The sequence below is a fragment of the Tinamus guttatus genome, unplaced genomic scaffold, assembly GCF_059628265.1.
Source record: "Tinamus guttatus ecotype Peru unplaced genomic scaffold, ASM5962826v1 Tinamus_guttatus_pri_ptg000287l, whole genome shotgun sequence".
Classification (NCBI taxonomy): Eukaryota; Metazoa; Chordata; class Aves; order Tinamiformes; family Tinamidae; genus Tinamus; species Tinamus guttatus.
Window position 1 is genome coordinate 3,212,921 of NW_028288821.1, and position 13,952 is coordinate 3,226,872.

Consider the following 13,952-nt stretch of genomic DNA (forward strand, 5'->3'; position numbering starts at 1 on the left):
TGCAATAGTAAATCATGTAGGCAGTTACTGAAGTAATTGCCTCTTTCTCTGTGTGCTTTGAAGAGGATAATCTCAGTCGAGCTGTAAACATAACATTTAATTGAGATGAATTGGTACAATATGTAATGCTTTAAGATATAGCTTTAAATACAGTTCTCCATTTTTTTTTTCCAAGCGCACAAAGACGCATTCTGCCTTCAAATATTTTTGCAAATAGCTATGGAAATAGCTCTGTGTTTTTAAACACATGCTGCTGGACAACCGCCTCCTAAAGCTGTAGCCTTGGGACTTCTCATTTCTGTAAGTTGCTCAGACATAACAAATACCTTTACTTCTTCCATTTTGTTTACTGTCCCCAAGACAGGCTGCTACATTAAGTTTTTCTGTGTGGTCTGCAAGTTAGCATTAATATTTCACATTATGTAAACATCAGTCCACATCCTCCGCTTCTACTGGCGGTTAATAGTAAGGAATTTTGTCTCCTCCCTTTCGGAAAAAAAAGTGACACTTGCCAAGTATTATCTCGCTTCAGCCTTTTTATCCTATAAATTAGTATCGCTCCATTTCCGTGCAGATCCTATGCCTGACTGTTTGATCTTCTGTTTGTTTGAGCTAAGGGGCTTAGTTCACTAATCTGAGTTAATAAATTCTCAGTTAACTCATCTCACCCAAGTGGAGAAAACAAGGAGGCTATTAAAGGGACTCCTGTATGGTCATGCAATCACGAATGAGAAAATGAGCAGTAAAGCTAAAAACGTTTTTCAGCTTAGCTAAAAAAAAATAAAGCAATATGGCAAATGGAGAATTATTTTTATAGAAGTGTTTTAGACACTTTATCTCGTTAATAATTGAGGGAAGTATTGTTTGAAGATTAAGAGAACAAGATATATCTCCCGACCCTTTTTCACAGCCTCTCTTTTCCGCAGGTTGTTATTAAATGGGCTGGAGGTGACTTAATTTGTAAGCTCAGCGCGGAATGCAGTTCCTAAGCTAGGAGCGCACGGACCCGAGTTAATGCCCAGGCCGAACACCCGCTCAGGCTGCCCTTGCTCGACGCGCCGCGGGAGCCGCGAGGCAGAGGCAGGTCCCAGCGAACGCGTTCGCAGGCGGGCAGGGAAGGTCCCCGAGCAGCAGCGTCACTGCCTGCACTGCGGCCCCAGCGCAGGAGCTGGGGCCACCTCGAGGACGTCACCCCTCCTCGGGGGACCGAGTGCCAGGCCTGGCCGTGTGGCGCAGCGCGTTTGCACCCCATGGTGTCTCAGGACCCTCTTCTGGCTCTCTTATCCCCTCCTGTCCCTCAAGTCCCCTCTGCCATGCAGAGTCCTCCGTTCCCTTTTGGTTCATGACAGGCCCCATCTTCACCCTTTTGTGCGACAAGACCAAAGGTCTGTGGGTGCACGTGGCAGGAGGAGATGGAGCTGTTCAGCGCACAGAAGGATAGCAAGAAAGGGTCCACAGCAGCAAAGAGAACCAAGCTGTGGCCCCTGGGATACACATGGGTGGGAGCAGAGGAACGCCCTGATGCACAGAGGGGTTCATGATTCATACCACGTCCCATGGCTTTTTAGAAGTGCTCACAGTGACGTACTGTGTTCTTCAACAGCAATCCCTGATCTTATTTTGCATCTTCTTTGCATCGTTCTTCGTGTCTTCTGCCATCGTGTGGCCAATGAAAGAATGAAAAACGAGAACCTTGACTTCAGAACAAGGGACTTGTAACATTTAGATTTTTTAATCTGTGATGCTCATTTACTGAAAGATCTTACCATCCACATGATTTCCTACCCAACTTTTGGGTATGGGTGTCTAAAAGAAACATATATACGCAATCTCCACAATACAGAGAGGGAGGAGGAAGCAGTTCATTTATTGGCTGAAAGAACTGACAAAGCTCAATTACAAAAATGGATCTGAGCAGCAATCTGCTCCATAATATGGCACAGTGATCCCTATATTGGAGATGGCAACAGCCAAGAAGTCTTGCTTCTGCAGATAAATCTTTAACACTCATAAGCTGCTTCGGTTTCGGTCCACCTGAGAAGTGGGGAAAAGGTGGAGCACCAGATTTAACAGTCTTCTCCACACCACATGTTACTGTTGGGATAGTTGAAGTAAACTGAGTAACACCTGTGGATGAAACATGCTTGTACATTCGTGGTGAACAACTCTTCCAAAACACAACACAAGATAGCCTGGAGGAGTGCATTGGCTTGGAGTTGGCTCAGAAGAGGATTTGAGGATCTTAAGACCACAGCCCTGGCAGCTGCACACCCACTTTGCTCAGAGCTATATAGGGCTACACAAACATGCTGCCCGTTCAAAAGGCACCTATGTCACTTCCATCTCTTGTCTATAAACTTTGGTTAGGTCTCCCTTGCAGCTGACAGGAGTGGAGATCCCCTGAGCAGAAGGCAGCATCAGTGACATTACCCACATGGCTTCTCCCCTTCCCCAGTATCCTGGGAGAATGAGGAGGTGAGGAGGACACAGTAACCTCTGATTCATCCAGATCTTTTGAAGAAGTTTTAGGACTCCATTCCCCAGCTTTTTGAAAGACTGACGAGGCTCCTTTGCCCCCTTCTATGTCAATTATCCCAGAGGCTGTTTTTTGCCACCGGTACTTTCCCTGGTTTTGAAGGCATTTTCTGAGCTCAGAACAGTGATGCAAAAAGAGCATGGGGTGAAAAAACTCAGGTGTCTGAGTCGAGCAGCATGAGGAACTGCATATGTAACTGCTAAGTTTTGCCACTTCAACATGATTAAGGAAGATCTATAAAACTTTTATATGCATGTTATGTTGGCATAAATGGCATATAAAAAGAATCTATAAACCAATGTTTTCTTTGATAAAGAAAGCCACAGAAGTAATATATTCTGCAGACTGCTCAAGAAATCCTTTGGCTCAACCTAGAGGAAAACTCGAGTTCCTGCCTGGGACTGAGCCTCCCAGTACTCCAGCAGCTCCTTGCTCACAGGCCTTGGGAAGCATCGCTGAGAAGCCAGCTCCATCCCGCTTTCTTTACCTGCTGTCACTGCTTGTGTTTCACTTCCTTAGGTATCCACTGATCAACAGCTTCACACCCAACCTGGTCCCAGAATCCCCTTGCAACTCCTGGTGATTGCTACAGTCTCACTGTAGACAGGCAATGCTGCAGAAGACAGTGTCAGGGAGCTTAATCACATGAACAGAAGTTTTTAAGAGCATCTATACATTCAATATTTAGATTAAATGAAGGCAACAAGGTTAGCACATATGCATCCATACTGTACCTGCACCTTTGACACACGGTATTTTGCTTGAATGAAAAAGCCAGGAGTGACCAGTCCTGTGAACACCCCCAAAGATGATGAAGAATGAAAAATAAACAAGCCCTAAACCTCCCTCTTGGTTCTAAAATTCAAAGGTTTCTAGCATTGACAAAGGATTTCCTTTTGTTGCTTACACTGTGGCTCTTTAATGTGACAGACACTCCAATTCATCCTTCCTGCTACCTGGAGCTGAAAGGCACCTTTGTGTTCACTGCCTCTGCATAAGAAAATCTGGTGAAAATCCACATTATCTAGCAGCCAGCATCAAGATACTTCACAACAAATTCTTTCTTCAAAAAGGTGAAAGAGGCACAGCAGGAAATCTGTAAGCAAACACTGGAGGAACGGAGCCTTCACCCTCGATGCGTTTACGATGGAATGGGCAGAAGAACACTGGACAAACATGATAATACTTGAAGTCAAGGCATAATGTGGGAAATGCAGCCCTTATTTAACATGGCCCTCTCTCCTTCCTGCCATTCAGATCTCACCACTTCTTCTTTTCCTTCCAGTCTGAACCTTTTCAGACATATCCCAGTCCTACCAGCTTCTTTAACCAAATCATCCCTCAAGTACCATGGCTTGTCAGCAAGTGTTATAAGGGTATGTGGTGTGTTTAGAAAGAAATCATTGAAATATGCCAATACTCTTCAGTTACAATAGCAGCATTTCCATCTTTTCAAACAAGGATAACAGATCTTCATTTTCTCTAGATGGGACAGAGTCTAACCTACTGTAAGGCAAGACTCCAAACACATCCATTCTGTTTTACTATGCCCAGCCTGGAAATGCCAGCTGACACAAAGACTGAACAGGAAAAAATCCAAAGATTTCAAACCCCAAAGGCACTTGATCAGAAGAGCACTTCATATCAGCAGGTGCTGACCACCTTACAGTGTGATTAACTCTGACTCAGCAGAGCTGAGACAGACTGGGCCGGGTGGATCAGGCATGGCACACGCACAGTAAGTCAGTCCGTGCTCTGTCAAAGGCAGAATACAGTCGCATAAACTTCCCATAACCTTTGGCTTCCACCTGCTCCCTCTCCTGGCTGGGCACAGAACTGCTTGGAGAGGGTGGAGGTGTTTGAGGTATGTACAACATTTTCGTTGCGGTAATGCACGAGCACAGCAGTGCTGGAAGTTTTCCTGTCTCTCCACAGCGCGTAGCTCGGGCTAGGCTTGCAGCCCCAGCAGGCGCGCCGTGTTCAGGACATCATCTCTCGTCAGGTAGCAGCCGCAGAGCTGGCGATACCCCGTGAACGCTTCCCGCCCGTGCAGGACGCGCCAGTTATCTATGAAGAGAGCCTGCGTGGGAAGAGAAGAGGGACAACCATTGCACTGGGAGCAATTCGACGAGAGCAAACAGAATCAGGTATCCCCTCTGACAAGGCAGTTCCTGCAGCTGGAGGTCCCCTGGGACTGAATGAGCAAGTTGGGGCACATCACTGCAGGCACCGTCATGCTTCCTCAGCACTTTCAGAGGATGCTGCTTTTCTGCTGGAGAGGCTGAGCGATAGTTCAGCAGCAACAGAAAGTGCCCATCGTCAGCCTTTAGTGTGTCACTGCTCCCTTCCTTAGGCTGTGCCATCACGTCCCCCAGACATCCTTGAGAAGAGAGAGCTGTAGGGGCTCTAATCTGGTCATCTTCCCTGCTGGACTTCTTCATTTCTAGGGCCTCTGGCTTCAGACTGAACTAAACCTCTATAGGAATAAAGCCCCTTTCAAGCAAGCACAGCTGAAGGAAAAAGCCATGACAGCCTCAGAATAGAAATAAATCCAGGTTTTTTATGTGCTCGTTATGCTTCTCTCAAAAATAAATACATAAAGCTTTTTTATTTCTGGAAAAAGAAGTCAGAGGCTGAACATTCTCCCAGCCTTTTTGCCTCTGTGGGTCTTCATGTTGCTAACTGGAAAGATCTTCCTTCTCTCTCCCAGGCTTGGCTAACTTTCCTCTGAGACTGATTTTGAATTATTTCTACCTTGTCTGGAAGTGAACTTCCTTCCATGGCAATTAAAATACACACACCAGGTGCCAGGACTGTAATAGGAAGCTCCTTAAAATAGCTGTAAAAGAGGGGTAATGCAGCACAGGGAACTCGCCTGAAGTATTAGCCTTAGCTCAAACCCAATCCAGAGGCAACAGCGCTGCACAGCCAACAGAGCACTCTGCCTCCTCCCTGTACGGGCAGCCCAGCCCAAAGTCTTACCTTGCCTGGCTTTAGCTTGACCCACAGCTCGTTTTCTGGCCTTCTGAGCTCCGTGGTGAGCGTGCGATGAGCCGTGTACCAGCGACGCACCACATCGTGGGGCACTGTGTTGATGACTGCACGGTCGTAGTTGTTGTATCTAGAAGCGAAGGCGAGAGAAGAGACTGAGACTGTGTGTGAGGCTGCAGCATCACAGCACAGCCAAGTATTCCTGGGGGATCCTTGGGAGCCTAGAGCATCAGCCACTACTTAAGGGAGGCTGCAGGGATAACCAGGGAGGTTCCGCTGAGGGGACAGCACAGGAAGGAGATGAACTGTCAGCACAGAGGACTCATGTGCCAAATGGTCTGAGTTATGGCGTGCTGCAGAAGGAAACAGAAGTGGCCGAGCCCATCGCATGGGACAGCACCATGGCACCACACACCTTCTCTAGTCAGGTGTACCTTTTCAGATGGAAACTTTGGCCACAGCTTGTGGTAGAGACAGGATGGCAGAAGTCTAAGCCCCTCTGTGTGGCAGACAGAAGGAAGGGTGACAGGCACAAAATCAAAGCTCAGCAGTGACATCTGTTTCTGTGTTGGTGGTTGTCTCTTCCTCTAAGAAACCACATATGTTCCAGGAGGAACTGCAGGGTTTTTTTGTGTTTCTGCCCCTCTTCTGAAGAAGTGCTTTGTTTTTCAGTTTAAAATATCTTCTGGAAAACTACTACTGTCTGTCACAAGCCTCCCTCTTCCCCATAAGCTCAAAGCCTCACATTAACATTACCTGATGAGATAAAGCTCGTTGTTCCAGGGATAAACATTGAGGACTGGCCCAACTCCAATCATGTGGTTGTGACATCCTCCCACGTTCTCAACGTACTCATGCTTCAAGGGCACCTTGCTGAGCAGCTCAAACTGATCGGGGGCTTGCTGGAGAACCTGCTCCGCTGCGTAGAAACCATCCACGAGCAGCGTCCGCCCACCTGTGCCTTCATGCTTGAGGCAGTGAAACACTTGGATGCTGCGAGGTGGGAAGCACAAGAGAAAACCCGTTGGCTGCCAGTCCCATGAAGGCTGCAACAGAGGTAGATGGACAGCTCCCACCTCTCTGACAGGGCAGACTGTTTTGTAGTATCATTCGTTTCACCAAGACCTGCCAGAGAACAGATTGCCCAGCAGCAAGCAGTTGGACCTGCTGTTCACTCAGGCTAACTCACAGGTTCAGGGCTATGCAGCTTCTCTCACCAAGAGTTGGCCTGAACAGAGAACAAGCTAAATTGCTTTACACGCTTAGATTATGAGTGGCTGTTAGAGTTAATGCCTAGGCCAAAAAAACAAAAACAAAACTATATCGTTTTCTTCAGAACAAGAGCTTCCTAAATCTCCAAGATTAGTTTTGTGTGTTCTTAAACAGGAACAACGGACAGTCAGTCAGGGTGGCAACCAAGACCAGAATGCTACAATACTGAGTTACTACAAAAATTTCTGTTGCGACCAAGCTGCTCCAAGCAAATTATTCCCCAATTATTAGCAAATTGTTCCCAGAGTGATATGAGGGAAAATCCCCAAGACCTTTTTGGAGGGGGGCAGGGGTAAAGGGGACAAGTTCATACTTTCCTAGTTCCTGGTAAGCCCAGTTGTCTTCCAGAATTGGCTTTGGAAGACAGGACTGACTCTTACTGCCTCCTAAATCAAGTGGCATGAGTGCAGAACTGGGCACATGGCACACAAGTCCATCTAGGCAGCAGGACGTAGAGGTTCAACAGCATAAAACTAAACTCCCCAGATCATCTCAGAACAAGAGGACAGTTAAGGAAACTTTGGAAGTAAAGGGAATGCAAATCTATGGCTCCACTTGAGAAATGGGTTTATTTTTTCTGAAGTCTCCCACCATTGTATTTTAAGAGCCCAATAAAAGGCACAAAACCCTTCCCTTGGGCCAGGCAACATGGATACTAATGAAGGCTGCAGCAAATACAGACAGAGTGACGCTCATGTAGAGGCACCTAAAAAATGGTCTACTCCAGTTTAATCAAAACTTCAACCTTCAAAGGGACTTTTATTGCCAATGACTTATTTGGTCTGGGGGAGATTTTGAGAGAAAATTCCTCAAGTCAGCCAGCTGAGAAGGTAACATTGCACAGGCCATGAAAGAATGTGGGATCTGCGAGCAGAGCGCGGTTCACTCGCAACAGGGACGCCAGCGAGGTCTGGATGGAAGCGTGTGGTAGGACCTCTGCTCTCTGCCTGGAATCCCAGCTTCACTGAGGGTGCTAGAACACACCTCGCTCCTGAGACCGAGCTGCTTCACAACATGCTAGGCCGAGCAGACGGCCGTGTTGAGGGTGCCACCTGGGTCCCGGTACCTCTCCTGGTCCTGAGGGCAGCTCCAAAATCCCCGTGCAGCCAAGATATCTCACTCCCTTCATCCTTCTCTGCTTTCACAGTTCTGCACCCCAGACCACTCACATTCAGCCTTTTAGCAATTTACCAGCCTCTCTTGAGAAGACCTTATTCTAAGGTGACTTCTCTGGTCCTTTGCAGCCCTAGCTCCACAAAATTGAGCCTGTGTCTTCTATGCTTCAGTGTGAGCTACCATCAGGCCTGCTGCCTTTCTTCCTCCAAGTCAGCATAAAACCTGCAACCCACGCACTATACTGGAAACAATGTCATAGCTACAACCTTTAAAAGCCCTGACAAGCATGGACTTTGAAGGGTTGAAGCAGCCTGGTTTCTAACTAGCTACAGATCTGCAGCACTGCCAAAAAGCTAATCCCAACCAGTTTGGCTGAAGTGGAATGAATGAAGGACATGCAAGGACAGCTTGCAAGTCAGTACCATTCATAAATTTTGGGAGGGCAGAGAGACAGTGACTGCAGGGCCCTGCCAACATGAGCTGCTCTCCCTCCTTCCCCAGAGGCAACTGTTCAGCCAGTAAAACATACAGTGCTGAGGCAGGCAAGGAGGGCTTCTTCCTCCAAGTCAGTAGGATGAAGTTTAGGCAAACTTCTGCAGCAACTTTGTGTAACAGCCAACAAGGGGCTCTGGCTGCAGGAAAAGCTGGGCCAGTTAGAGCTGCAATTGCCATCAGTACCCCAAAAACAAATCAATGTTTTATTTCTGTGAAGACCAACACAACATGTCACCTAGGAGACTGGGAGGGATGATAACAGAAAAGACTTAAGTAAATGTTAGAAGGAGAGCATAAAAATGACTACATCCCTGAGACTTCTCTGTAGCTAAGGCTACTTATATGACAGCAGTACAAACAAGAAGCCAGCTACCTAGCAACTAAGTCCTTTTTAGCCTGTATTCTGGAAGAACTAGAAGTTAAAAGCATAGGAAAAAAAGGTGATCTACAGAATACCCTAGTGTACAGAAATCAAACAGGATCCAGAATTACTGTGTGACTGGTGTATATCTCATGAGTGATGCTAGAGACAGTGAAGCTGCAGCTGCTCGGAACCGCAGCACCGTGAATCACCCTTGCAAACCAGTGACAGCACCTACCCGCAGGGCTCCTGGAAGTACGTAGTGTCAGTGTGACGATCCAGAGCCAGCTTGGTGTAGGCGGTGTCTCCCCGGGAGAAGTCAGAGGTGAAGTACCACATTCTGCCGTAAATGGTCTCCCTACAAGAGAGGGGCAGTTATCACAAATTGCTGTAGGGATTATTGCGGGTAAACAAACCCTCTCCTGCATCCCAGGTTATTCCCTTCCACCCTGGGACAGTAAATTAAAGCAGCACAACATGCCAACTCAACAAAATTCTCATTGCAATGTCAGGAGATGATACTCTAATGCCTCCTCTAGTGTTCAATTGCTTTCCCTCCCCTGTGTTACAACAGATAGGATTGAGCCTCTGCTCTCCTGGGAAGATAAAGGTCATCTTTCCACACGGAACATGAGGTCAGTCAAATCAAAACCACTGAGTGACATTAGGAGTTACCAGAGCACAGGTTCCCCTGCCTTGTGTGCCCATCTAGGATGCCTGATATTCCCCGGTCTTGTTATTAGCATCCTCAGCTTCCAATCCTGCCCTCCTCCAAGGTGCAGGAAAGGAAACAGATGGAAAACAAGGAACTGTGAGGAATAAACAGTACTTGGAGGATACAGGATGAGAGCTGGCTGTATACTCCCTGGAGCATCTTATTTCTATTTGGAGGGAGTATTCATTAATAAAAATCCCTCCTCTTCTAAAAGCCTAAGGCAAGTTTCAGTGGTTTGGTGGGAATGTGAAACTCAGAACCAGGCTTGCCATCCTATTGGTATGCTTTAAATAATCACAGTAGAGGCCAATATTTTTCTTTAGTGAGAGCTACAAATTGTTTTTGATCTCCCTGGCTCCCAGGGCCAGGGCTGCCCTCCTAACCTTTCAAAGCATAACAGGAAATATCTGTCCTTGCAAAGCCCAAGTCTTCCCAGACAGGCCACTTCCCTTAGTAACTCTTTTCTATGCATAGTCCCATTACCAAAAATGTCATCCTATGAGGTTCTCCTCCTAAGAGGTCAGATCCCACAGCGCAAACCCCATCTCAGTTCAAACAGACTGGCCAAAGACAGTATAAGGTCCAGACTCTCTGTTTGCAAGCCAAGTCACAGTGCATAGTGTACAGGATCTGAGGAGAGCATCTTTCCAAACAAGAGCAAAATGGAGAGTCATCAAGAAGGGACTTACTAGAGAGCTGCCAAGGGTTTTCTTGGGACACCCCATTTACCTAATCAAGCTGATCCGCTCTGCTAAGACTTCTGTGTCCTCCTTGGTAGGGGTGACATTCTCTACAAAAGCAATCCCATAGAGCAGGAAGTTCTGCAGGAACTCCTTCAGCCCCTCGTCCGTCTCCAGGAAGCTCCGACAGTCGACAGATGGGATCTGGGCTTGCTGGTAAATGTCTGCGTTCCAGAGAATCCGCGGGTGCATGACCTGCTGCTTCTGCCCCTCGTAGCTGTTCTTCACCAGCCACTCCAGCCCGTACCGTGTCACGTGCCCGTCGGGCCCTTTGGCAAAGGAGAAGAGTTTCAGTCACTGGGCTCATCCTGAACATCCCGAGATCACGGCCACTGCAACCACGAGTCTAGGAAAGTCCTCACCCTTTTCATGTTACCTGATGATGGACTTTTTGCTGCCTGCCACACAGCATAATGATGTTGTCTGGTTAAGGCTTTAAGCCCCCAGAATACTACCATTGTTACAATTCCAAATCCAGAGCTAAGGCTTTCAGCTTGAGTGGTAGTGGTTAGGTTTTCTACTGACAAGACTGCATGGAGAGGTAAAGCACTCAAAGACAAGCCCATAAATAAAGGAAAATTATAAATAAATTACTGAACTTCCAAAGAAGGAAGTGCACAATCACTCCTCACAGCAGAAGGAAGAGAGCAGCTGGAAACAGGAGGAAGGACAGATGATGTGAGTTCTGACTAGGGACACCAGTTCAAGAAAGATGGTTAAGAAAACCATTTTTGACTGATCTGTTCACTATCTGCATTGCTGCTTTTTTCAGACAAATCCATAAATTACCCAAACATTGAAGATACACACATCTCTACACAAGATGGGGCACAGGGAGAAGAAACCAGACACAAATATAAGACTGAGGTATGTTTTCAATAAACAGTGCTGTTCTGAGCAATGCTGTTAAGATCTGCTTAGAGCAGGGTCTCAAAAACCAGCTACTGATCTAGAGATAAGATTTTTCTCTCCTTGCAAACTTAGGCTGGAACCCATCAACAAGACCCCCTCCAGCTGGGCCGGCGCTCCACAAGGCTCCCAGAGGACTGGCACATTCCTACTTACACGTGAGGAAGAGCGTGGTCTCATCCACTCGCACAGCCTGGGGCTTGATGGCCAGGTCCACGCTCGCCGTGTCCAGGCTGCGCTGGTTGGTCTTGCTGTTGTAGCAGGAGGCGGAACGGCAGTGGTCCCGCAGCCACACAAAATCGAGGCGCATCAGCGTGTTGGCATACCTGAGCTCTGGCAAGGAACGACACCCTCAGAAGACTCATTGCTCTCAACAGAGAGGAAAAAACAAGGCAAAGAACTGCAGCTGAGAGCCACAGGTTACAATCCCCCTCACCATGAGCGACGCAGAGTTTGTTGCACTTAACCCCTCTTTGCACAAGCTAAGCTAGTTCACCCTGTCAGGAAGGAGCAGGCCAACTACCTGAGAAGCGCCAGGGGTTTTGTGGAACACGTGGCTGACAGAGGTCCCACCGTGGGCCCCCTGCTACCAAGTTTACAGGCAATCTCACCCCGCAGCAGGAAGGAGGGCAGCTGATCACACAGCATTCCCTTGCTCTGTGCAGCAACGTGTCCCCACCATGTAGTGTTAGATCCCCGCACAGGGAGAAACCACCACACAACCCAACATCCATATTATAAGACCATTATAGGCATCACTTAGACTTTGACACCTGGCTCCACTGTCCATTTAGTTTCCTTCTTCCATCGTGGGAGAAGTTAGAAATAGCCAAGGCCTTCAGGAGGGTGTCAGAGGCAGCACAGGCAGCAGGACAGTGCTCCCTGCTCTAGCCCTGCTCAGAATGAGGCTCTTGTGTTAGATACAGAGGGATACCAAACAATTCCCTTACGCTTAAAGGGACTTCCTCGGGCTGCCAATATCTCCTAAGCATCCTCAGCAGATATTACTCAGGCAGATACCAGACCTGTACCAAACAGGCCCTGGTAAAACACACGCCTTCAGTCATTACCTTTCTCCAAAAAAAGAGAGGACTGAAGTTATCACGAGACAGAATTACAGCTGGCTTAAGGAATAAGCAAGGAGCTTAAGTGTTTAAGCAATCTCACAGAGGGGTCTGATCTGCACTGAAAAGGCTTCTCTTATCTCCCCCTCCTCATGCCATCCCTGTAAACCTGCTCTGTTTCACAGATCAGTGTTCAAAGGAAAGTCTGTACAGCCTTGAGTGTGCCTGGGACACTGGCTACCTCTGGAGCCGCTTCACAACTAGAGCAAGGCAGAGGGCTGGGGACACAGCAAATTACCCCTCCTGCCTGCAAGTCACGGCCTGAGCCCTGCACAGAAACCTGCTGACCAACAGGGCAGGGTACAGACAGAGTTCAGGAATTCCTTGGTTTGATTCTGATTTCGCCTTGCCTCCTTTATCATGAAACATTTACAGCTGGAGCCAAACCTGCTCTCTCCTGCCTATGGGGAATCCCGAGGCAAAGCACGGACTCTGGCACACATTCCTCTTCCACGCTGGTGGCCAGGGCAGGTTATTTCACTGGGAAACAGGGTCAGGAGAAAAAACCCCCGTGCACCCCCCGTTCCACGCGCCCGAGCCCGGGGCGGGCGCACACCTACCGAGGTGGTCGCGGTGCAGCTGCCAGGCGCAGGGCAGGGTCCCCGCGGCGCCGGGCTCCCGCGCAGCCCAGGGCGGGCGGCTCGTGCTCCCGCGCAGCCGCCGCGGCGCCCGCAGCAGGGCCGGCAGCCGCCAGCTCCACATCCTGCGGGAGAGAGCGGAGCGACGCGGTGACGCGGCCGTGTCACCGCGGCTCCACGCGGCACCGGGACGGCGCTTTGCTCCCACGTCGGCTGCGGCAGGGACTTCTGCGGACAGCAAGGGTAGCCGGGAGGAGCGGGGAGCTGCAAGGGAAAACTGGCTGCCCTCGAGAACCGAGAACCGCACGGGGGAATTAACCCTGGGGCAATGGGCTTTTCTTTGAACAGGCTAATCCGACCCAAGCACACGAGCTGGGGAAAGGAGGAGAGAGACCAGGGTGTGTAACCGATAAGAAACACAACCAGAAAATGGTACCATGAAGAAACAATGAGATCCAAGGATTTATCCAAATTTTATCATTTCCAGAAAGGACTGCAGTGCTCAGTAGTACCGTGCAGAACGCTGACAACACCTTATCTGGCTGCCGGTCTTGTCCTCTCTCTGCCCATCCCCATCTGAATTCACCACTCCTGGGCAGTGCTGAAGTGAGCAGTGACCTCAGAGAGAAAAATGCAAACTCCAAGAATCCACTAATTAGGTCAGGTCTGGGACAAGAATTGCAAAAGAGCGAGGAGGAGGAGGATCCCTTCTTGTGCTGAAGGGCATGATGGGCATGGAACAGAAATCGTCTAGAGTTAATCTTAAATTGGAGACCAGAAGATGATTTCTCAGAGTGACATTTGTAACAGTTCTTCAGTACAAAGAGCAAAGACACAAACCCCACAGTTTTAAGACACGAAGTCGCATTTTAAACACCCTGCCACGTGTTTATCAGGTTCTGGCGATCAGGTCTAAGCCCAGCGGGATGCGAAGGGCTGCACACCATGCACGAAGCCCTCGCGGATTTGAAACCACTTTCTAGCGAGAGGGCTCCAGCTCCGGAGGCTGCAATAACCCCCCAGCAGCACCCAGGGCCTGGGCTCTCCTGTAAATCCGCGGGTTTCACATCAGAGGGTGACGCTCGACTCCCCGTAGCAGCAGCAGCATCGGCAGC

General features: G+C 48.6%; 1 protein-coding gene across 1 annotated transcript; it reads right to left on the minus strand.

Annotated features, from left to right (window-relative positions):
* Positions 1–1,848: 1,848 nt before the first annotated feature.
* On the minus strand, positions 1,849–12,961 carry TMLHE (trimethyllysine hydroxylase, epsilon). The gene is made up of 7 exons (XM_088527611.1): positions 12,820–12,961; positions 11,292–11,468; positions 10,216–10,495; positions 9,010–9,129; positions 6,284–6,520; positions 5,519–5,657; positions 1,849–4,616 (listed from the first exon to the last, which is right to left on the minus strand). The coding sequence occupies exons 1-7, from the start codon at positions 12,959–12,961 to the stop codon at positions 4,485–4,487; spliced, it is 1,227 nt and encodes a 408-aa protein (XP_088383737.1). The 3' UTR covers positions 1,849–4,484.
* Positions 12,962–13,952: the final 991 nt, after the last annotated feature.

Bases quoted from the DNA above. Each gene is read 5' to 3' on its own strand.
- TMLHE (XM_088527611.1), bottom strand. From the start codon at position 12,961: ATGTGGAGCTGGCGGCTGCCGGCCCTGCTGCGGGCGCCGCGGCGGCTG. The intron at 10,496-11,291 runs GTAAGTAGGAAT...CCTTTGCCAAAG, and splicing joins GACCACGCTCTTCCTCACGT to GGCCCGACGGGCACGTGACA. The intron at 6,521-9,009 runs GTAGGTGCTGTC...CCCACCTCGCAG, and splicing joins TACTTCCAGGAGCCCTGCGG to CATCCAAGTGTTTCACTGCC.